This window comes from Centropristis striata, chromosome 11 (assembly GCF_030273125.1).
Source record: "Centropristis striata isolate RG_2023a ecotype Rhode Island chromosome 11, C.striata_1.0, whole genome shotgun sequence".
Taxonomy (NCBI): Eukaryota; Metazoa; Chordata; class Actinopteri; order Perciformes; family Serranidae; genus Centropristis; species Centropristis striata.
Genome location: NC_081527.1, coordinates 12865835 through 12891136, shown reverse-complemented (window position 1 = coordinate 12891136; position 25302 = coordinate 12865835). Strand labels below are relative to the sequence as shown.

At 40.6% G+C, this 25302-nt stretch overlaps 1 protein-coding gene across 5 annotated transcripts in view; it reads right to left on the bottom strand.

Annotated features, from left to right (window-relative positions):
- Window positions 1-25302, bottom strand: part of LOC131980523 (SPRY domain-containing SOCS box protein 4-like) — an 81432-nt gene that overhangs the window by 18434 nt on the left and 37696 nt on the right. For 4 of the 5 annotated variants that reach the window (XM_059344772.1, XM_059344775.1, XM_059344773.1 and 1 more), the window contains exon 2: window positions 21497-22468. In XM_059344772.1, the coding sequence (XP_059200755.1) occupies window positions 21497-22229 (733 nt within the window). In that variant the 5' untranslated portion in view covers window positions 22230-22468. The remainder of the gene's footprint in view (window positions 1-21496; window positions 22469-25302) is intronic. The other variant, XM_059344774.1, reaches the window with a different exon arrangement.

The window sequence follows — 25302 nt, the reverse complement described above, 5'->3', positions numbered from 1 at the left end:
GACATCGGGCAGGGCCAGAAAAGCCCAAAACACACAGAATCAGATAAAACAAATATCTATGAATGAACTGAACCAATTCCAGTGAGAGGGACAAACTGTGCTGTAATTATAGAAAGCTACCAAAACGCCCCAAGCTTGTTGGCCAGTGCATTAATTGGAGCAATAAAAAGATTTTTTCAACACAGTATTAATTTGTGAGGTATGGTAGAGCATCAGAGCGAAGGAAGTGTGCAGACAACAGCTTCCTTTAATTAGACATGGAAAGCTGCTGTGACACTTAATTTGGTTTGAGACGTCTTCTGTGCGTCACCACTTATGAGCCACTGAGAAATACAGTATGTTTACAAGGTTTCACTACAACCAGCACTGCACCAGACGCCTTCAGCAGCCAGTCCCTACTGGAATCTGTGAATTTATTTGCAAGTGTGAGATCAAAGCCTACATACATGTCTCTGCATGCTACATGTATGAGCCTGATGCCAAAATGTAATTAAAAAAATTTCATTTTTTTTAGAGGTTACTGTGGAGCCTTGCTACTCTTTTAAATATTTAATGTTAAAGACCTTAAAAACAAATTTTCTCAGCATTAAAGAGGAACTCCATTACACATCAAAGTCTATTTCCACAGGTCTTAGGGAGTGCTACTGTATTTTCTGATACTGAGTAATAAAGCCCATTTTTAATGTGTGTTTTAAAAGATATGTAGACAGAGACGTGTCTTGCCTGATCTGATTTATTGAAGTATTTAACTATTGCCTTTAAATTCATTTCTGTAACACACAACAGTTAATCTTCTCCCTCAAGGTCTTTGTATTGACGCCTCCGACAAGACTATGAATCACGTGGAATTTGTTATCATATTATAATTTTTATTGGGCTTCATTGCACAAGGTGAAATCTTAGTACATGGTCAGGTATTACTGTAGCTTGTCATTATCAAGTTTATATCTGCAATCAAAACAAATGAGCAAGCTTATGACACACACACTGGGCACAAACTGTTCAGTGCATTACATAATATTTATAGCAGTCATGTCGGCTTATATGAAGGCCAGTTGAATGAAAAATCAGAAATCTGTCCTATGTATATTAGGAGTCCACTCTGAATAAAACACTAGTATGTACATTCATAATAAAAAAGAGTGAATACCCATCTATCCTTTAAACACTGAGATCATAGTAACAAAGTGCTTGACACAGAGCTAAAAACAACTTTGTCTCTTGGATCCAGCAGCTGGTTATCTATCTGCCGATGCTACAGCTGTTTGCAGGGAGCGCTCATCACTGCTACTGCTGTTGCTATGAGACAACTGACAGCCCATTTGATGTGCGGCACTCTTTATCTTAAAGCTGAGATATTCTAACTTTCAGCAGCGCTGACTGCAACAAATGTCCTTGCTCAGAGCAGCAACAGGAGGCACATCAGCATGCGTTTCCCTTTGAAAGCACAAGATGAAGGAGCCAGGGGTCTGAACGAGATCCAATAAAGCTTCACCCGTTCTGGTGTCATTTTTCTCACTTTAGGTTACAGAGCAATGTACATCCATCTGCAACTTTCTGCACGTCTGTACAATATCAACAGTTTTCCATTAGTAGCTTGAAGTGAATACAGTTGCCGGTGTTCAGCTTGCAATAATTTAGATAAGTAGAATCATATTGCTATCCTATCCTGTGCGTTATTCTCTTCCATCATGCCACCATTATAGGATGTTGCTTGAAGAATTGAGTACAAAGCCGCAGTAGTTTATGATATTGCATCATTTCTTAGTGATGTGATTGGTCCTCTGTTGGTCCTATCGTTTATCCAACCTACTTTAGATGAAACTATCCTTCCGCATGATGAACGTCTCTGTACAGATTTTGCTGTGATTGGCTGGTAATTCATTCATTCATTCATTCATTCATTCATTCATTCATTATCCTTATCCGCACTCGGGTCGTGGGGGCGCTGAGGTGGGGTACACTCTGAACAGGTCGCCAGACACATAGACACATATCTGACACATAGAGACAGACAATCACACTCTCATTTACACCTACGAGCAATTTAGAGTCACCAATTAAACCTAAGTGCATGTTTTGGACCGTGTGAGGAAGCCGAAGTACCAGGTGAGAACCCACGCTGACACGGGGAGAACATGCGAACTCCACAAAGTCTAAAAAGAAGAGCCACAGGCCGAAATCGAACCAGTGACCCTCTTACTGTGAGGCAAGAGTGCTAACCACTACACCACAGTGTAGCCTCTGGCTGGTAATTGGTAATGGTAATTGTTGCCTAAACGTACTAACTTAGTGGCTAGTTAGTTAGCTAGCTCAATACTTTAATGCTAGACTGGTTACAAAATGAGCCAAAAAAGTTGACAATCATCTGGTGATTGCACATTTGTAGCCTGATGAACAGTAAATTCAGCACACAGCTGATGATGCTGCATCAAGGCTTTCCTCATACAGAAGACAGTGTAGTTTCATCTAGTGGTTTGGAAAACGATGGACGCAATCAGGACAAATGTTAAAAGGGATAACTATTTAAACTAATGACAACTGTAAACAAACAATGTATAATACTGTCACTGTTATATTAGTTTTCTAACAGTAATATATCTTTAAAATAATTGTGTGATAATCTGACACTGAACAATTCAACATTAATTTGTTCACATGATAAAATGCTGCTCTAATTGTTCTATGATGGGTCTGTTTCCTGGCACGAAGCCTAATCACATGACACTCACCCCAGGTGCTGAGACACACAGTTTTACATGACAGCATGACCCAGTGACCTAGTGAACCACATCTGTGGGCCACCGGCACAAACTTTAAGTAGGTAAACGTAGATCCAAAGGTTGAACTGTTCTCAAGTTTATGTGAAATAGTTAAAACAATCATTGATTGCTCAGCATCAACAGCAGAAAGTAAGAAAGTTGTTTGTGTTGGACATTGAGATTGATTTTAAATTTCTCTGTGCAGAACAGAAGTAGCTCCGGGACATGATTAGCATAGCTTAGCATGAAGAAAAGCAGCAGGGAAACTGAGAACAGATTCATCCAAAATGAAAAATATCATCCCGACAACTCCAAATCTGTCTTACTTTCTCACTATTCTTTATCTTCAGTGTTTAATATGTTGAATTGTTTTCTATTGATTTGTCTGGGTGGATGATTTAACATACAAACACTTAAATTGTTTTTTGAGGAAATTAAATAGTGGTCAGCTTTTTGTGCCATACAAACACATATCTTAGTGTGCACAGGATGCTCTCTCCCTATCCTCTCATTTGTGTGAATCAATAGTAGAAGCTGCATGAGCCTCCTCTTTTTGATAGAGGAGGTGAGCTATTAATAGGAGGAAAGCACCGACTCCACTGCCAAGTGGTTTTTTTGTGTACTTCATTTCATACTACTACAGATACTGTTGTGATTCCTTTATGTGAGGCGAAAAAACTTACAAAACATTAGAGCATATTTCCAACATGCCTCAATTTCCTTACACATCTTCTACACCTTGAAAACAACTCATACACTGCTCTGAAGGGTTTAAATATTTTTTTCAGCCAACACAATATAGATTATATACCAGGGGATGTATGCCACAAAAATGCATGAAAAGGCTAAATAAAAAACAGATTAAAAATGTTTTTAATTATATACAATTTGTCAGATTAGAACATATTCTATGAGCTAATTTAGATTTTAAAAAATGAAGATATTATAATTATAATATTATATATTTATTAAACTTTTGAGAGACTCTGTGGCAGAGGGCCATGGTCCCGACTTTAAGAACCACCGCAATATTTCACTTTAAACCGTTGAGGTGAAACGATCTGCAATGCAGCTACATACTCTGTCCATAATGATTCAGTACAAGGTGACGTCCTCTACTCTTTTTATTCTGGCACACTCCACAATGGATGTCCTTACTACATAACAGCCATCCATCTCACAAACACACCAGATTAAAGGACACTGATAACAATTTGTCACCAGGTGAGTGGCCATGAAACGTTAAAATAAATCTGTGCAAAGAGCATTTTTAGAGAGTAGCAGCTGATCGCATCTATTCAAAAGGAAGTAGTACAGACTAAAAACACAGCAATGACAGCAGCAGTCTCACATTTATTTTGATGGCTGTAGCTTCAGCAGTCTGTGTATGACAGAGGACAGCAGTGTGAGGGTGGACTGGACCGCTGCAGCCTGCTACAGTAGCTGCCCGGGCACTGAGCCCAGCAGAGGGTGAATGTGGGCAATGTGAATTAGATAAAGAGAGCAGGATAAAATGATGGATAACTAGAGGCAGAACGACAGATTAAACAGGAATACAGCAGGAGGGAGCGACATACTGAAGGTATCCATGACTCTAAAACTCAAATGAAGGTGGTATTTGAGACAGAAACACAGGCAAAGATCATAACAAAAAAAAATCTTCTGTGGACACCACTAAAGGCATTGGTGCCGACTAAAGCCATTGGTGCCATTATTCACAATAATTATATAACCTTCAACCCTGTCCCCTTTATCAATTTAAGAGTCAAATCCAATGATGAATATTACAGTAAAATAGAAGCAGAAGGAGAACCTGGGAAGAAGGCTTTTCGGTTCTCAATAAGAATCTGTATTGCAGTTTTGTTTCTTTCTGTTAAGGTTTTAATCATATTCGACTATATTAAAAATACACCACTCAGTGCATGCTCTAAAAGGTGTAAAATCATGTCACTTTTATGTCACTTTTCTATAAAAGATGCGCCTGTAATGTGCCTGCTTCAGACCCAGCAGGATTTCCAAAACTTCTCAAATCTATCCAGTCACATAGAAACTGACACAACATGAAGTTTTATAACTGAAAACAGCAGTGTGTGAGGGGGCAAAGACCAGTGTCAGTCATGGAGAATAAAATGTGCCCTCTGCTGTTCAACACTCCCTTTAACATCGCTGAATTTACCACCTTAAGAATGGATCACTTTGTAATCATTTTAAAATTGTGTGACCTTTGTATTTTTTGTTTTGTGTCATTTACAGTAAGTGATCCAGAACAAGACTAAGCTGAGTCACTTTATTAAATGTATATTTAGATCCAGCTAGATAAGAAATGAGTATAAAGGAAACTCATCACAGGTGTCAGATCATGAATTTAGATCCTGACATTTAGGTCATGACTTCCCCAATATATGTGGGTTGAGAACACATTTCAAAATGCGCATAGTTTTGACCTACAAATGCAATTACTCAATATTTCACATATTGTGTAAGAACTGAAAACGCAAAAAAGGAACACATTGTTTTGTGCAGTTTGTGCTCCTCAAGAGAGATGTGACAGAGGCCAAAATCAGCCCTGCACAGCCACTTTGGTTTGCTGCTCTCCAAGGTTACAACATACAAAACTGCTGTAAGAATATGCACAGCAATACACACACTAATTGTAGACATTAGTAAAGTGTAATCCTGTGTGCACAATAAATGTTCAGTGACCTTTCAAACTGAAAAAACAACGTCAGTGGAAAATGTTTGCTGGCTGCAGTCTGACTCAGTTACTAATGTACCTGAATATTAAAGGCAACATATTGAAGTGAACCATGTACATCAAGCCATGGCTTCATGGGGTTTATAATAGGGCTGGGCGATATATATCGATATATTTTTAAATGTGATATGGAATTAGACCATATGGCATATATCGATATAGTTCAAATTTGCACTGTGATCCTTGCTCCAGGCAAGCTGCAGCATTTATTTAAGATTTTTTTTTATTTAAATGTGAACTTTATGGAGCTTTGATTAAAAAAAAAAAAGTTACTCCTGTTGTTATACAGTATTTATGTTCACTTAAATAAACAGTTTCAATAAAACTACTTGCGACATGTCATATTTGGCTTTGACATTATATGCTCTATCTTTGCAATAAAAATATCAGGATATATATCGTATATCGATATTCAGCCTAAATATATCGGGATATGACTTTTGGTCCATATTGCCCAGCCCTAGCTAATAACATGGCTACGACAGCTTGTGTCTGTGATTCATCACGTCACGTGTCACATTAACGTGAGAAACCTGGGAATAAAACACATCAGTCTGATAATTGTTGTTGTGCTGTGTAGCAGTACAATTTAATACCTTCGCACCTCAAGTCTGTATATTTTATCATATTTCAAAATAGCTACAAACTCACACTGTGTTAATCATGTTTACACACCCTCTACTAAACTTTCATCCGTGATTTTCCATTGAAAGCCTTTAGAGAGTTGTTAAATCAATCAGAGCCACTGTGCATGCAAACATCGTCATTCAAAATGTAAACACAGGTATTAATATGCATTTACAAGAACAAACATAGATCTGGCATGATAGCGGAGCAGGGGAAACAGCTGCCTCCGACACGGTGGACAGCTGTAGAGAACAGTAGCGACTTGCAGCACCATCAAAAGAAGGTTGCAGGTGGTGGAAAATCTGATTACAAAATTGCTGCATGTGGATTTAAAGTCACAAGGTTACAATCAAGATAAATGTTTCTCCGTCTACCTGCAAAACACAGTTTCTCAGAGGAACCTTGTTTCTTCTGAACACACAATGACAAAATGGAAAAGTGGACGGACAATACAGAACCACTTACTGAGGAGAAGAGTAAGAGGAGAGTGTTAAGATGCCTTTGAGCGAGGCACTCTCCCATAAACGGCTCCAGTAGAGCTGCTCGGTTACCCATGTGTGAAGGTGGGAAAGCGTGTGTGAACTAGGAAATTACTGGAAAAGAGCAAGTGGTGTTTGGATAACTTTCCAAGACTTAAAAAACATTAAAAGTGATTTTTTCCCCAAGGACATGAACAAAAGCCATTACATCACGTCTCTCTCTCTCTCTCTCTCTCTCTCTGTCGCAAAGGAAAGGATTCCTGAGCACTAAGACAAACCCTGTTAACCTGACTCAAGTCATGACATCATGCTCACAAGATGTGCAAACAGGAAACGTTAAAGAAGTGTTGTCATGGGGACGGTGCAACAGATGGATGCAATTCAGAGTGAGTTCACAGACAGACTTTAGTTCCCCTTTATGTGTGGCAAGAGAGACAACAGTCGGAAACTCAAACAGAGAGAGACGGTGTTGTTGACTCTCAGTGTCCACCGGCAGCTCTCACTGAGCTCTCTGCTTTCAGTGCAGCGACTCGGTGTTGACAAACCTGAAAACACACTTCTAATTCAGCAGAGACACGGGAAGACGAAGTGAAGCGAATGATGCGGAAGAGTTTCCGTCACAGGGCAGAAGCATGGCAAAGACAGGGAGAGAGACCTTTAAATAGAGATAAATCCATCTCTCCATGAGAGCACACAAAGGAATTCAGCCTGTCAGCAAATTGGTAATGTCAGGAGGCCAAATTGAAGTGTTGATTAGAGGACGATCGCACAGCTTCCTGAACAAAGAGCGCAGGAGACAAAGATTGGGGTGATTATCTTGCCCTCATTCATTACTGCTCTCAGTCATTACAGGGACAGATCGCCCCGTTAATAATCCCTGACTAGTGTGTATGTGTGTGTGTGTAGTATTTTCTATTACAAGTTTGGCTTCCAACAATTTCACAATTTTGCTCTTGTCCAAAATCATGCAGCAATAGTGTGTGCGTGTGTGCATGCAAAAATGTAATACATCAAATAATTTTTTACTTGGGTTTAAAAAAAATTTAATTTATTTCGCAGTTACAAGCGTTACATGCCACCTCATTTTTTCCAATGCATATCAAACAGGTCAAAGTCTTTTCCTCTTTATATTTTCTAAAAACCCTCATCCAAAGAAGGCACTAGTGTCTGGGAAAAGCGTGGCTCACAGTCATAGTCTAGTCTGTGGCAGCGTTAAATGTGGGATTTATGGGTTTGTAAGAAGCGAGTGCTGAGCTTTCAAAACTGATTTCAGCCCCTCAGCTTTCCTCTCTCGCATTGATTTATTTGAATCTCTGGTGGGTGGCGTTGTGGTGCATCTGAAGCTTTTATTGCTGTTTACTGAGTGTATTTTTGGTAGTTAATTGCATTCAAATGAGCCTCCCACAGACTGACCTGCTACTAAAAATGACACAGCTTTAAAGTCTTAATACAGTAAATGCAATATCTTTCCGCTAACGTCCGGATGGATTCTCTCTCTTTCTCTGTGCGACACACATACATACACAGGGTGGGACAGATGAGGAGAAATGGATCAGTCCTGACAGAGAACAGGGAGAAATGGGGAAATAATCAGGTGTGAAATCACTCTGGTTTTCTTTCTGCAGTAATTCAGTCGGTCTCTCATCTACTCTCAGCGTCTCTTAACACGCCGGGCCATTTCTGTTTTACACAAAACTAATAGCACTAATCGCAGGGCTTTTAACACTTAGTGGTGGTACAGTAGGGAAATACTCGGCTCCCACAGGTATATGACTCCCAGGGATGCACCAGATTTCACGCTTTTTTCTCTGCCTCCTTCTCCCACAGAAGCCTTTTCCTTTATCCTTTCCCCATGAGCTCCGTATTATTCCTTCCTCTTGTTGATCAGTCATTAACCCTCCTTCTGTCCACTTACTCTTCTCTACTGCTCCATCTCCATCCCTCTTTTTCAGTCTCTCTGTGCCTCAGGTGTTATACAAGTATGTTAATGTGTATTATAATGCATGAAGAGGAACAGGCTCCTAAGAAATTATGCAATAAATGTTGATAACTAAACATGATGCAATGCATAAATACTTCAATTTTTCCCTGCGGATGCATTCCTCAAGTTTTCATTTCTTATTCAACAATCCAAAATTTTCAGTAAAAATATTCACTTGACAGTTGGTAACTAAGCTAGCAGGCCTGCCACTGTCGAGTTGTTATCTGGCAGCAGGCTGGAAGAAAGCAAACAGTAGATTTGGTGTTGCACATGGACTCCTGGGAGAGTTAGAGCATGTTTGCATGGAGAAACAAACACAAAAAGTCCATCTAATGAGCTTTGCTGTCACAAAGGAATATATTAATGTTTTAATGTTTAATGTTAAAATGTTAAATACATTGTTTCTCACATTGCATGTAAGAGACAGGAGTTAAAAGCAGGTGCAGTGACAGATCACAACTGTTCTGCAGGAAACAACAGCCGCACACACACAAACCCATGTTAATGTGCATATTAAACCCACTCAACTCGACAATCTGCCAGCAGGTTGGAAAGGCATGTTTTCTTTAAAAAATCATCGAAATTACACTATTTATCACAGCTAGAAACTGAAACTGAGAAAACATTTCCATCAATGATCCTTGAAAAAATCATGAGTGACAAACACTCAAATCTAAGATTAAAATTGTAATATTTCATCAAAATCAATTGTACATCTCTCATATAAAATGAATAAAACATTTTTCACTTATCAGATTCTTTAAAGAAAACATTAAATTGTGTGCTCCACATCTAAACTGGGAAGCTGTGAAGGACTCGCCTGAGATCAATAGACACGTGACAAAAATTCAGTTAAACTTCAACTGGCTGGTTGTTTGCACAGAGCAGAGAGGAGAGGCCAAGAGAGGTTGTAAAATGTAAATAGCTCAATATGTATAGCATGTGGGACCCTCACTTGTTGGCACTTGGAAAAATATATGTAATGTATGCATCACAGATTCCATTTATTTTCCAAGTTTTATAAAATAAATTATCAAAGAAATTCCACTTACATTTTTCCTTTTTGATGATAAATGACATAACAGTTTTAAACTGCAAAAAAGAACATTTTTCAGTTCTCCATACTTCCTATCCATGATTGGGCTCTTTCCATAGAGATGCGGGACTTATTTATTGCACTGAAAAATGAGGCCACAGTGAGCAAAATGTGAAAGGAGCAAAAAACATCCCCTGAAACTGCTTTGGGTTCAGAGAGTAGGGATGGGTACCTTTCACATTTGAACCGATACGGTACCGGTACCTGGTACCTGGGAATCAGTACCGGTACTCAACGGTACCAATTTTCGGTACTTTTGCGTTTGTTTTTGTGGTAATAAATGTTAATTTGTTTAATAATAAAATCTAATTTTTTCAATTCAACATATTTATTTCTCAAAATATAAACTTTAAAAAAATATATCAACAATATAAAATCCAGGATGAGCAGTGCTTTATTGTTGAGTCAACGTGCATTTTGTAACATGAAGGTTGCAGTGTTATCAAAGAATGCAGAGGAGCGCTCTCAGGTGGCAAGTGCATGGAGGAGAAAAAAAAAAAAAAAGGTTGCAAGTGCACGTGTGATTTGTTGTGATGACGTAGTAGCTGTGCGGCGCAGCACCGGTTAGACAGTATTGTGGGCATGGCATGGTTGGAATAAACAAAGTTGAGTCGGGCTGCTCTGTGCACATATCGAGGATGACGCAGGATCCGAGGGATTTAATTTCAGCGAGGCAGTTTGGAGTAAAGTGGCAGGTAATATTCCTGAGTTGAAGAGCGGAGTATTAACGGAGGACCAGAGATGCAGCAGCTAGCTGCTAGCTGTTAATGACTGGTCTACAGAAGAATGGAGAGAGCAAACGGAGTAAGGAAGGTCCAATCTGGAGGCAGACGAAGGCCAAGCCCGGGTAGAGACATTGGAGAGATAGCAGCAGGCGGTTAGCAGGCCTAGAGCCGGCTGTTCGTCTCTGCGCCGGGTTGGAAGAGGGCAGCAGCTCGTGGCCGCGGTGAGCAGACAAGACCAGACGAGGAGGTAAATAAAAAATAAAAAATAGTGCGATCGCCAGCACGCTTGTTAATCAAAGACGTTAAATGAAAACAGGTTGAAATCAATGATCAGTTTAAAGTTAACGCCGTTTAGGTACCGAAACATGGCACCGTTTGATTTTACATTAATCGGTACTCGGTAGTACCGACGGAATTCGGTACCCATCCCTATCAGAGAGTTAATAGATTTGTAAAAATGTATGTCATGTGCAATGGGGGCCAGTCAGTACAAGAATCCTGATATCAATTTTATGCTGGTATTACTCTATTATTTACATTGGAATTCAGGCTGGTTGTTCATTAGTGAAGCTAGGCGGGAACAAAATCTAAATCTATTGTTTCTGTGTTGCACCAAAGCTCCTAGGATCCAGCTTTTAATATCTCTCAGGTGAAGGTGTTGGCAGTGGAGTTGCTATAGAGACGGCTATATCTGTGAATCATCATCGTAATGATGGCAATGGTTTCCTGTGCAGTCAGAGACAGGGAGTTAATCTAGAGTAGTTCATCCCAGATTCAAAAATGGCTTTGTGAAACAGTTTTTTCAAATGTTATTCATTACGCATGTTAAACAAGATAAATGCTGAGCACCTGTGTTAGTGCTCATCACTGAAAGCAGGAGCTCATGGCTCCGGCCTCGGGATGCTCGTAAAAGCTTAAATGGATCGATAAAAGTGCATTAATGTGGTGGAATCAATGAGAAGAAGCAGATAAGGAAATAAAAGAAGAAAAAAAACATGCAACAGTAGTGTCTGGCCACCAATCCATTGAGGACAAACACATTCATGGAGTCCTGCAGTAACTCTAATCTTCTTTTAGGAAATTGGTTTAGTTAATCTAAGACCAGGCTGAATGAAGGATTATCAGAAACAATTTGAGAAAACCAACTTGACTGGATCTGGTTTAACAACTATGCTAATGATCTATCATGCATTAGATCTGATTTAAAAAATAAAAATAAAAAGACTAGTATTCTAGCTGGAGCAAAACAATTATTTGCAATTTTATTGAAATTGTAATTATATGGACTAGTGCAATATTATCTTATGCCATAAATCCAAAGCATCCTTTTCTATTACAGCAGTGCGCGTACACTTTCGCTGAGTTACTTATGGAAATATTTTGAATATAGTAGTTTACCAGTTGTTGAATACATGTTGAGTGATTTTCAGAAGGCTGTGGCAGAGCACTAAAACACATTTGATCTATTTTATTTTATTTATTCATTATTTTGATATAATTTATTTAAATCTATTTTTTTCCATTTTGTTATTGCTTTTCAGTTTACATGATGTTTCTAAAGTAATCTTGCTAAATGTGATTTCAATATTGACCATAATAATCGTGATTATGATTTTTCTATTATGATAATCGAGCAGTCTTATGAAATACTGAATCTGCTGATGATGGTTTTGATCATTCCTTCTTATTACATTCTTTAAATTAAGACTTATGCTTCTTTCCTTAATCGATGCATGACACTGTGTGTTTAAATATGCATCTAAAACACTGATTGATATTTTCGCCCTCTTACCTTCACTAATCATTCAAAGTTTTGCCCTGCAGGCCTTCATTAGCAGCTTGTTTCTGAGCTGCACACTCCTCTCTGAGCAGCCCTCCTCCTTCATTCCTCCATCACTTATCACTTCATGTGATCTCCACAGAACTGACACCAGTCACTCGACATGACTTTCAATTTGCCCCTCGCTCACTCCTTACACCTCTCGTCCTCTTCATCTCTAATGTCTCTCCTTTCGTTCTTTGTCTTTTATCCTCCTGTCTGTCAATCTTCATTCTGGCTGCCACACTTTGATCTGTGATCGGTCACACATCTCGCTGCTGCGTCTGTCTCGTTGTTTGCATAATGCGTTTTTAAAAAAAAATCATTTCACATCCTTTCCATTTTGGCCTGTTTTCCCTTTAACTCCCTCTCACTCGTGCTTTATTCATGCCCTCTGTTTTCAGTAGGCATCTTTCCTAAAAACTACACTAGACAGCATACAAAAAACACTATCTTCGCTTTTTAGGCTTTCTGTTTTATGCATGTTTCTCTGCTTGTCTTCTCTTGCATGTAGCCAGTTCCCCCAATCCTTATATTTTCTTTATCTGTCTTGTTTTATTTGTTGTGTTTTCCTTTGCCTCTTTTCCCCCCTCTCTCCTCTCTTCATCTCTGCTGTTAAATATTTGATTATGAGCACGCTGACATGACACCACTGTTCCCCCGCTGCAGCTGAGGGAGTTTAGATCTCAAAGCAGAGGATGAAGGAGGAAACATGAGGCACTTTTTAAACATCTGAGCCTTTTCTGTGTCATATAATCTTGTAGTGAAGTTTCAGAGCAGCCAATCGTAGACATTTTGTAAGATTAAGTCAAGACGAGCGAGGTCACAGAACATAGTGTAAAGACTGAAGTATTCACCCAACTAGGACGTTCAATTTGGGAACAATATTGGTTGTTTCCACTCAGACGTATTGCAGAAGCTATTAAGTGACTGCGTGCCAATTTTTATAGTGACTAATTTGCAGTGCCTACCATCAGCCTGTAATGCATTCTGTGTAGTTTATAGTGCAGGTACAGACACAAACTGCTCTCTTAATGTTAGGGGGAAATGGTCTTTAGATAGCATTTAAAACCATCAATTCAACCTGAACTTAACTGCATTAAAAGTTTGTGTCTGAGTCACTCAAAATCAGGGTTTGGTGGTATAAAACAAACACACTGCCTGTGCAATGCGTGGGCAGGAGTGAGAAGCTGCTGATGGCTTGTCGAAATGTGCAGGAGCCAACACTTGAGGGGAAACCAAACAAGAAAAAGAAAAGAAAGAAGCCAAAGAGAGACAGGTCTGCACATGTGACAGAAAAAGCAAGGGGAGACAAATCAGGGAGGCATGAAAAGCAGAGTGCAAGCCATTATGCCTGCAGCTAGCTGCTAAGATAAGCTAAAGAAGTAACCCACTGACCCACATATCACACAGCCAGCAGTTAGTGTGGAACTCTGAGCGCTAGCTTGCTCCCTACCGGGCTGAAACTAGTAAGCCGAGTCACTCTGTCCAACAAGGAGATTTATAATTCAAACACTTGAGCGCACCTGTAATGGAACACAGGGAAACCTAAGTGCACTGAGCCAAGCAGAGCTGAGGTAAACCTGACCTGCAGGGGATTAACTGGATTTACAAGATCCGTTCACCCAAATCAAAACATTTTCTTACTGGAAGTGACGTACAAACATGTTCGGTAGTTTCGATTTTTGAATACAATGACTGGAATTTCACAAACTGACACATCACTTTGAAAAAGTTACACAGGATTATCTCTGGAGAAGAACCTCCCTGTCGGCACTTTTATTTCTTCAGTAGAAAGTAGTACCACAGTTATTTCTGGAAGGGCATGTTGCTGTTGAGTTTTCTTCTTTTTTTGAACCAGCACAAATTTAATTAAACTTCACTGTGCTGCAGCGGCGGCAGAAGTCTGAGAGATCAATATCTCAAAACATCAGCAGATAAAACCAAAAATATCTCAATATCACAAGGGGCAACTGAGAAAATATTTTCTTGTTATTTGGGTGAAGTAACTCGTTAACCCAAATTCATATCTAGAACAAACAATACTATGATCATGATTAAATTTTTTTTTCAAACACAGAAAGATCTCATTTCAGATCATTAGATTTAAGATATTTGTTTTTCCAACAATAACTTAAACAAGCTTTTAAATTGATACGTCTGTAAAAACAAGAAAAAAATCCTATAAAGAATAGATAATAGTGTAATACTTTTAATGTCGCATGCATTTTAAAGGGACAGTTCAACCCCAAAGTATATACAGTCATGGAAAACATGATTAGACCACCCTTGTTTTCTTCAGTTTCTTGTTCATTTTAATGCCTGGTACAACTTAAGGTACATTTGTTTGGTTCAATATAATGATAACAACAAAAATAGCTCAAGAGTTTAATTTAAGAGCTGATATCAAGCCATTTTCCATGGTTTTCTTGATCATAACCAAAATCATTGAACAAGAAATGGAAGAAAACAAGGGTGGTCTAACAATTTTTTCCATGACTGTATTTTCCACCTTACCTGATATCGCCTTCACTCTGCAACTTACCCCAAAACAATGGACATTGCTAAAGAGTGGTACAGGTAAGAGGAAAAATGTGTGTTTTTGTTTTTAGGTTGAACTTTCTCCTTAACGTGCAATATGACAGCATGTTAACAGGAATGAGCTGTGCTGGTCACTGTGCAGGCCGACCCTCGAGACTGAATGAACCAAAGTACGGCATGGTGCTATGGCCTCATGTAAACTAGCTGGTCCTGAAAGGGTCTCAGTGTTCTGTAGTTCTGTAGCAGCAGCAGCTGGTTTAGGTCTGATCTGGTGTGCGTAAGCTCAGGAGGTGCTGCAGACTAAATGGTAGCAAAGAGGGAGGGAGGTCAGGCCGGCTTACAGGGGGAAAAAAGTGGGTCACTTCTCATTGACAGAACTGCTGGAATGTGACGCCTGAATAAGCCTGCAATTGTGATTTTAACTATGAAGTATGAATTAATCCCTGCCAACAAAAACCCAGCGTCTGCTCGCTGTGAATGTCTTTCAGCAGTTCAGCAGAGTTGGAAGTCCAGCGGCTTTATGCTGTGTGTTTGACATTTTTCACATAGTGCAGTCAAAATAGACAAAGTGATGGTGCAGAGATGTGGGTGTGCTGCAGTGCAGTTTTGAAACTTCCTTTCAATATGACACTTCTCCATCCGCAAGCCGATCAGCTGAGTGTCAGTATCTCACTGCCTCATTCACATCATCCCACACAACTGTACAGCCCTGCTAGCGCTCTATTTTCTGTCCTTATACTGTTCACACCCTCCTTTTCCCTGCCTTTGTATTCTGGCTCCATCCTTCTCCTGATATAACTTCAGTATGGTCCTTGCTACTTTTAGATTCTTATCCTGGTTCCACATATTCTCACTGTTACTCTCTCTGCCTGTTTTCCTGCCCGTCTGCCACTGTCTCCAACATATTTTATACTTGTCTTTTCCTCTTTTCAACCCAACTTCCCTGTTCCATACAGTTTTCTCCTCATTTTGCTTCCATCACAGTCCCTGAGACAGTAATGATTGGTCCTGTCATCCGGTCAGTTAAACTGTCTGAGGCTGAGCCTGTGAATCATATCACAGCTGTTGGATTGTAAACCTTCTAATGTCAACTTCTCAGCAACTGGGAAAAATCTGAATTGGGGCCTTGCGGTTGTATGTTTCCACCAACCAGCCAAGTTGCAGTTTACACCCATGTCTGTAGCCATGACAGCGGACAATGCTTCAATTATAGATGTCAATCACCACAGTTTCATGGTGGACACCCAAGAAAAGTGTCACCAACTCAGTATCCAACAAAATATGAAATATGGCCACAATCTCAAGTGTTTTTGCAGAACATCATGATGTAATATTGAGGTCAATCTTGCACCTTTTGGATAGAAAATATCTATCTATTTTGTCAAAGTAAGCATATGAATGCCAAAAACATTTTTATATGTCAAATTGACCTTTACCTTTGATCTCCAACCTATTATCACTTCATCCTTGAGTCCAAGTGGATGTTTGTAGAAGAAATTCCCTCATGGAGTTGCTGAAATATCGAGCTCACGAGAATGGACAACGCGACTGCAAAATGCTTCTTGCCACAGCTGTTGCCGGTGTGGAGTCACAAAAAAAACGCACCGCGAATAAATGTAATCCTTCAACTGAGGTTAAAACCAATCTCACAAAATGGGATTTACAAGGTCTTCTCCTGATAGCAGCCATATGTGCCCAGCAGTGGCCTCTATTGGTTCAGAAAGAGTCTAATTCTGGGTGGTTTGTGCATTAGCTGATAAGAAAGGCATCATTAAACTGCCAGATTTCACATTGGAGTTTGGTGTGATGTGTGCTTGAGTACAAAGAGAAGAGAGGAGGAAAGAGAGGAAGTGGCACACATCAGGGCCGAAGCTAAGACAGCTCCTATTGTAGTGAATCAAAGCGCCACTAATTGGTACAATTATACAGACAGGACGAGAGAGAATACAGAGCGGTGTGTGTGTGTGTGTGTGTGTGTGTGTGTGTGTGTGTGTGTGTGTGAGGTAGATGCTCACAAGCATTACACAGAAGCAGATGTGAGGGCTTCAAGGTAGCAAAATAAATTAGTCACGCATGTTTATGTAATTTAGCAACAATTAAGTGAAATATACTCGATCTGCCAAACAAGGATGTCTTCACCTCACGATGGAGGAGGAGAAATTCTGCAGTCAGAGCGCTGGAAGGATGAATAATTTACATCACATTTACAGGATAATGCAGTTTGAACCTCGCTCAGCATTTATTTGCATTAGTGCACCCTGACCCTGATTGCTTTGTGTGTTCTTCCCAAAACTATCATAAACCTGGAGTGCTGCTGGTTATAGGTCTCAGCGGCGTGTGTTGTGTTACTGCAGAAATGGGAGCAATGATCTGAGGGGGAGCAAAGTGATGATCAACTGCTTATGGTGGAGCGGGTCTTGAGCCGGAGTGATGAGAAAAACAAACAGTTTGTGGCGAGGAGATGCTGCGTCTATAAATCTCTTTTTAATACCCTGCAGTCGTGTTGTTTCCCTTCACAACGATAATTCACAAACAATCCAATAGTCGCTCCTCATGGGAAGGCCTGTTAGATAAAGTCATTACCCAACTACCCGGAGGATTTTTCACGACCATGCACTCATAAACACGTACTACTGATTTATACGTTACACTCATTGAGGTTTAAACGCACATGTTTCACAAATGATACACTAAGCAATTACTGGGGAAGAAAGCAGTAAAAGGCAGGTTCAGACGGCGGGAAAATACGATGAAAAACCTAAATTGAAAAGTGGAGAAACATATCAAATGCAAATGCTTCTGTGAAAATGAAATGAGTAAATCCTGTCGTCACCAGATCTCAACTCAGTTGTGAATCAAAGTGTAAGGCAATGTTCTCCACTACCATCCCTATTATACCAACGTATCTGTTTCATCTTTAAATCAACAACAACAGCAAAGTATTTAGAGGCTACATAGTATTCATAGAACTAGGGTTGTTTCCCAATCGGTGGTCAAAATAATGCCCTCTCACCAGATATCTGTGAAACAAGCTTTCAATTGCAATTATCAAAAGCATACAGGCAAAATAAAAAAATTTGACCGTATGGCCTTAATTACGTACATTCCACAAAAACACGGTAGTTACATCACATTTATGTATTTGAAATTGTAAATGACAGTAAATATCAGGGTAACTTTATGAATCAAGACTTGATTGTCTAATAATGGCATAGCAGTCTGTGCTGAAAAAACATAATTCAAAATTTAAGACTAGAAGAAATTCAATCAAAACATGAATGCATTAGCAGTGTGCTTGTCTAGCAAACAGTATTAAAGACTGGATGTACTCTGCTGGTAACTCAGGTCACATTGACAGTAACTGCAAATAACTTTGTCCCCAGACACATCTGGCAGGGCTTTGTAGCTGAACTTGGCATTCAGAATACCTTTACCTAAATCCATTGCTTGCTGGTTACCACCTGACTTTGAGAAAAGTGTTATTAAAACAGCCGGTGCTAATGCATCACAACAATGAGTGTCATTTAGATGAATGGGCAGTAAAGTGTTATTATCACATTAACTGCCTGTGATCGTCTTTTGCTTTATGTCCTTTTGTCAGGTCTGTTTCTATCTGCTTTCACAGGTCTCTCTTGCAAAAAATATCTTGAGCTCAATGACATTACCTGATTAAATAAAGGTTGTATGAATAAATGGTAATGTCTTGTGGAGGAATGAAGCTGCTCTGGAGGCTCGCGGTGGCCTGACGCCAGACGCAGACACTTCATGTGGGTTTTTTCCCTTTAATTTGTCACCCATCTGTATGATACAATGTCTGTTGGCCGACCACATACTACTGCACTGCCAGTCACACACCCTCATACCACTTACAGGCAGACAGCAATTATGACTTCATTCTCACTATCCGAGTCATCTGTGGGGCAGACAAGCCGCTTCAATTCAAAACTGATATTGGAGGAAGCGGCTGCACAGACTGTAATCACACCCTGTTTGCCCACTCTGCAACAAAGAAGCACCCCGGGGCTATTTACTTCCCCTCTGAATCTGGAGATATTATTCTCATCACAGTCTTTGTGTCAGATCCAGAGCAGTGACTGGAGCACTAATAACCCCAGAAGACCCTCTAAGCCATGAATGTGGTTTTGTGTAAATGGAATGAGAAACCAAAAGCATTGTTTCAGATTTGGTGGTCCGAGTGGATTTCCCCTACCTGAGCCCTGTCTCTCAAATAAGCCTTTGTCTTGTCGGTTAGCACACACACACACATGATTTCATTTAGTTTGTTTATGACTATTGGAATGTGTAGCTGCATGATAAAGCACCTTTTTAGACTGTTTAGACTCTGCAATCAGTGAATTAATTCTTGAAGCTGAATCCAAAGCAGAGGAAGCTATAGCAGCTTCTTTGTTTTACACTAGACGAATGGATATAGACAGTTATGAGACAAGAGTGGAGAGTACAAATATGTATATGACTGTATGAACTTACACTTACTTGACAGTTAACAGGATTGTTTGCTACTGAATTACTTTTTCCAAGAAACGTATAAGCACATCTCTCGTAAACACAAGTTGTGATGGTGTGGAAAAACTCAGCCTGACTCTTATTCACTGTTTTGTGCTGTTTACAAATTGGTATTTTTACATTTCTCTCTGTCTCTATGTCAGTCTGTTTTTTTTAAACCCAAATATCCCTGCTTGCCTCCATTTCTCAACCCTGCTGTCTCCGTTCCTCTTCCTTAAGATACACCATACATCAGGATGAGCCTTTCAACCTTCCCTCTTTCATGCATTAAGCGGTGCACATTTTTAGCAGTCAAACCTCATTTCACAGCATGAAGCATATACGCTTGTAGAAGCGAGGGCTTTAAACGCACTCAATATTCTCCATATTCTCCGAGGTGGCCCATCACACGGACTCGCCGTGAAATCCAGCAGATGGCTCCATAAATGGGAAGTGGCTGAGGTGAGGTGCTTTCAACAGCCAAAGTATGTACTTTGAACTAAGTCTGAGTGTATGAGATTACCAGACATCACACATACAGTCAGGCATGACTTAAACCAGAGGTTAAGAAATTTCCAGTGTTAAAATCCAGCCAAATGTTTAGCGTTTTAGTCTGATTCACATATTCTAGTTGGCGCAGGTGCAGTTTTAAGACCAAAAACATCCAATTTAATGCTAGGACGAGGCCCATGACTTCTTTTTAAGAGAGCATAAAAAACAAGCTCTTGATGTCATGGTGACCCTGAAGAGCAGACAACTTCTAAGACATTTTTCACAGAGGAGTTTGCTGTGATTGGGCAAAAGAAAAATCAGACGTAACAAACTACAAAGAGAGAGATGGGTTCCCTCTCAACTTTCTGCCGGGTAACAGACAAAAACACACCCGGTTGTGATATCAAATAAGACCCATGGGGTTCTGCAAACACAGGGGGAGGGGACCGCTGGAGTCAAATCATAAGCATGTTTTCATAAAACACACTTTCCCGTCCTGGCAGGTGTGTGTCCGTGTGTGTCTAAGAGCTTTTCTAACAAGCTGTTCAAAGAGTCACTGTTTAGACTGCCATGGGAGGAAAAGCCTGTCTCTTCTCTAACAACACACACAGACAGACAGCGGGAGTCGAACAGAATGTAGCGTCTCCTGGGACCACAGCATACCATATTCAAATACCTCAACCCCACATCCAAACTGTTCTTTATGAACTCGTCTCCCTCTCATACCACTGAGAAGCAAAGCTGTTTTACAGACACAACAAGCCTGTGATACATTTATAAATCACAATGTAGTCTTGCTACAATCAGGAACTATTTAGTGCAGAACAAACCCTTTGAGGCATGATGATGACCCAAATGACTATCACAGAAACAGCCAAAACAACCCCGGTAATGTGGTGTTGATACCTGCAGGTACCATTTGCAAGACTACATATGAGAAATTATCTTTTATTGCTTCCTCAGGTACCTAACACAAAAACTGCTTAGTAATATCTATAGAAATTAGTCTGAGATGCTTCGATAGAGCCAAGAGAAAATGAGCAAAAATCACATGCAGGAGGTCAACTCTTTCTCCCTTTCAAAAGTGTTATAATAAACTCAGAAGTTCTGAGCAGCCAGACATCCATCACCAATCCCTAAATGTTCAGTGGTAAACAAATTCCTACGCCTGCTTTAGAATGAATACTTCACACCCAAATTTATCATTTGTATATCAATTACTTAGCCTTTGTTACATTGAACACTGCACGAACTAGATAACTCAAATTCACAATGACAAATGACTCATTCACATCTTTACTGTTCAGCTTGAAAGGAAGCAACGGCATTGAGAAAGATCTCTATAGAAACACAGACCATTCAAACTAAGATATGACTGCACATGATGACGACCTCAACATTTCCTGTAGAGAAACCTGTGTCATCACTCACTTGAATATTGCGGAACATGAGGATTTTTCTGTCTAACTTTCTCCCCATTTGTTTCTTTAGAAAGTGTGTCAAATGTTCAACCTCTGTCTTTACAGAGTTACATAACAAAACTTTCCACACCAGTGATGACATGTCAGGATTGGGCTCCCACAGATTTCTCCCTGTTCTTGTAATAACTGCCAACTTGCTATGAATTTAAAGACTACTTGGATAAACAAATATCATAAAACATCACCACCGAGTACTCAACCAGAATGTGTTGTTAGTGTTGTGTATGTTACTTACGATCCAAGCCGTTGATATACTTCATGGCTATCTCACAATGTCCCCACACAGCGCTGACGACAGGATACAGCTTCTTGCCTTTCAGTCCTCTGAACGCGACTCCTAGATACTGTCCATCCACCATGAAGCTTAGCGTCCCTTCGTCCATGTCCAGAATCACTAGCAGAGAGTCCGGCAGGTTGAACGTCTCCTCCGGCTCCAAGAAACAAGGGTAAGTGGGCAGCGAGCTGTGGGCCCTGTTCTTGCTCTCGTGATAGAGCCTGTTGCGTCCTAGATCCCAGCCCCAGGATTCACAGTCCGACCCCACCAGCGCTGTGTAGCCTACAGAATGTAAAGCAGCCTCTGAGGTCGCCACTCCGACCACGGCGTGGGTGCCACGCTGCCGGGAGGGCCAGTGGATCTTCCACACGTGGAGACCCCTTGTGTATCCGACCCGGCCCCGGATGCAGTCCGTGCTCTGAGCGACCGGGTGGCGGTGAAATGTCAGTTTATCATCATCTTTTATGAAGATGTTGAGGGAACGGTCGTCAGGGTTCCACGCGTGGCGGAGCTGCGTCTCCAGTCCAGCACATGGCATGTCCAGTAGGAGGTCCAGTCTGGGAGGTTTGGCGAAATCTGGGCCCCTCAGTTCAGGGTGCTGCCGACGGTGCGCCAAAGGCCGATAAGACGGGGAGCCACCACTTTCCCCACGACCATCTACTGATTTGATGCTGCCGGAGATCTTCTGCCCCATAGCTGCGGTGGAAAGGTTGACAGAAGGAGGGGGAGGAAGGGGGGCAAGGGTGGTGTTTGTGCAGGTGGGTGCTGCGCTGCGTAGAGCTTGACGTTACCTCATCAATGCGGTGGAGCTGAGCCAAGAGTCCCTAACCGGAGAGTGGTGGAGGGAGATGAAGGAGGAGGTGATGAATGAAAGATGTATGCGATCTGGTTTCATGCCATAAATGTCTTCAGAAAGACAAACTGCTGACACTCCTGTTGAGAGAAACAGAGGAGAAGAGAAAAAAAGTATTTAAAAAAACTGGTATTAATTCATCTCTAACTAATGCTGGTTATAGCCAACTATAGTCTAAACAATGAGCCAGAAAAGAAGAAGGACTAAAAAAAGAGAGATGGTGATTGAAAGAGAAACACACAAAGAGTGACTGAAAGAGAAAGAGAATTACACCAGTGGCAAGTGTTGGCAAAACTCCTTGTTTCACAGATTTCGTGTGGCTTTGTTGTGAAAGAAATAAACAATGAACAGGATGAACAAGTATAGATACACACTGGCACAGATATACACATTTCCTCTGACTCATCCGCCTCACAAAGTCATACACCAATACCAATGCATGCCTGCAAACATTCCCCAGTTGTGCAACATTACCCAGATTTGAACCTGGCACGCTCTCATTTAGGTAATGTAATTTTAATGAGTATTGCCTGAGTCTGCAAAAATACCGACGCAACCGAAGGAAAAACAGAAACACCAGGTAATAATTCATCTCTGTTGTTCCTTAGTGGAACAAAGTTGAAAAAGTCAGCTTGACTTACATTTACCCTCACAGTTTATAGATAGATAGTATCATAAATAGCCCCTTTCACACATTCATGACATTCGGTACAGACGCATTGTGAATGTAAACGGTTTCACATGGAGCAAGCAAAACCAATCACAAGACTCCACTGGTGACGTATTCTAATTCATGACTTGTTAACAGTTAAATAAATTACAAGAACATTGGCACTGAAAAAAACAGCTCCTCGTCCGCATGTTCCCCCAAAAAAGGGAAATCTTACATACACATACACCTGAATTTGTCCCATCTTCTTCTTCTGGACGGTTCCTTGCCCCATCCATTCAGGCATTACCATCCGAGAAGACACAAGAATGTGTGTGGATACTAAAAATCAGTAGCAGTGCCTACAGGGTTATCCCAGTCATTTACCAGGAACTTTGTGTGAAAGAGGCTTCATGTTTATCATCTACATGTCTATAAATAACCACTGCTGGCACTGTGGTTTCATTTCTATAATGTAATTTCCATTTTTGAGTCATTTTCAGTGTATTGCGTTAGTTTCCAGTGTGGGCAAGATGGTTTTAGTTTAGTTTTTGTTCAGTTTCAGTTTAGTTTACTTCTGTGCATTGGTTTATTTGAAGTAAAGCTGACACAGATCATAAACTCATGAATGAATGTTTAAATTAATGTCAATTTTAAGAAAAGACCCTTTTTTTATAAATATTTTTATCCCCAATTTATTTTTTTATTTTTTACTTCTGTGTGGTATAGTTAGTTTATCGTGACAATCAACAAACAATGTGTTATAGCATATAAAGCCACTACAAAGATGATATCACGTACACACAGGTACAGACAGCTGTGTGTGGTTGAACTGACATAGTGATCTCTTCCAGGAACAGCAGTTGGTGCTTCCTGTTCACAGGAAAAGAGTCAGTCACACCTCGGGCAGACAGGGAAGTGGATGACACAACTCTCTATGTGCCTCATGCATCTGCTGCTTGTCTTTACCTCATCCGGCACAAGGTCCCATTTATTTTGAGTGTATGCTGAACTGACGCATCTTCCAGTAAAGGGTGTCTCACACCTCGATAGGGGTGATGCACAGCTTATTACACTGCACTGCACACAGATGGATTCATAGAAGGAGGTTAAACATTTTACTACTGTTGAAAATACAGTATTAGTGTGAAATCCTGTTTAGTGCTTTTTTGGTGCGTCTCTGTTCGTGTATTGTCCCAATTTATACATGAACCGGTTATTTAAAGGAACAATATGTAACCTTTTCACATCAAAACATCTAAAAAAAACTGTGTTAGGCTGTGTTTCCAACAATTTTCAAACTCAAGAAAATCTGTGCTTTTAACTGAACTCCTTTATAATTGTTTGACTGGGAGACCCCAAGCAGCAGAAAATTACATAAATTGAGTGGAAAACATACTTCAAAACTATGCAAAAGGCCACTATTTTAATTTCTCCCAAATGTAAAGTGCCTTCACGTTAATATGACAATTTGTCGAGTGTTTTTATTTTCAACCAAAATATGATGAAACCAGCATAAATATTCCCATCAAACCAGACGGCCAACACATCACAGACTGAGGTCATGGTGTAATTTTGTGTTCAATGTTTATGTCCGCACGCACACACACATGCACACACGCACGCCTCATTTTGGCTGCCTGTATTTTCCCCATTCTCTGTCTCTCTTTCGGCCTCTCTCGCTGTGAATGAGGTCATGGCAGCTGGCAGCCAATGTGTGCCACCACTCAGTTCACTCCTCAGCATGAGAGGGTTCAATGCTCGGACACACACACTCACACTCACACACACACACACACACACACACACACACACACACACACACACACACACACACACACACACACACACACACACACACACTCAGATACAGCTGCCTCAGTGTGTGTCATCACTGCTGGCAGGTGGGTTAAGGGTGGACGCTGCATGGTAGATTCCAGAGTCATCACGGCCAAACTTCAGCCAAAGAAAACACTATTTAACACTGTACAAACTCTCAGTGTTCGTCTCAGCTGGCCCAGTCTGGCACAGCATGTGGATGACAATCTGGCATTTTAGGCTGTCATCAAGGAGGCTCTTGACCTCCGACCCGGTGTCGTCACGGTCACCGTTGCGTAGTAACCTCTCAAGAGGCTGGTGGTGGGCTGGCGCAGCGTCTGCTGCTGCGAATAGCGACAACATGCTTCAACCATCTGTTGTTTACTTTCCCTCCATCTCTCTCTGCTTCTGCAGCCAACTCATTTAGGACCGACCACACTCACCCCC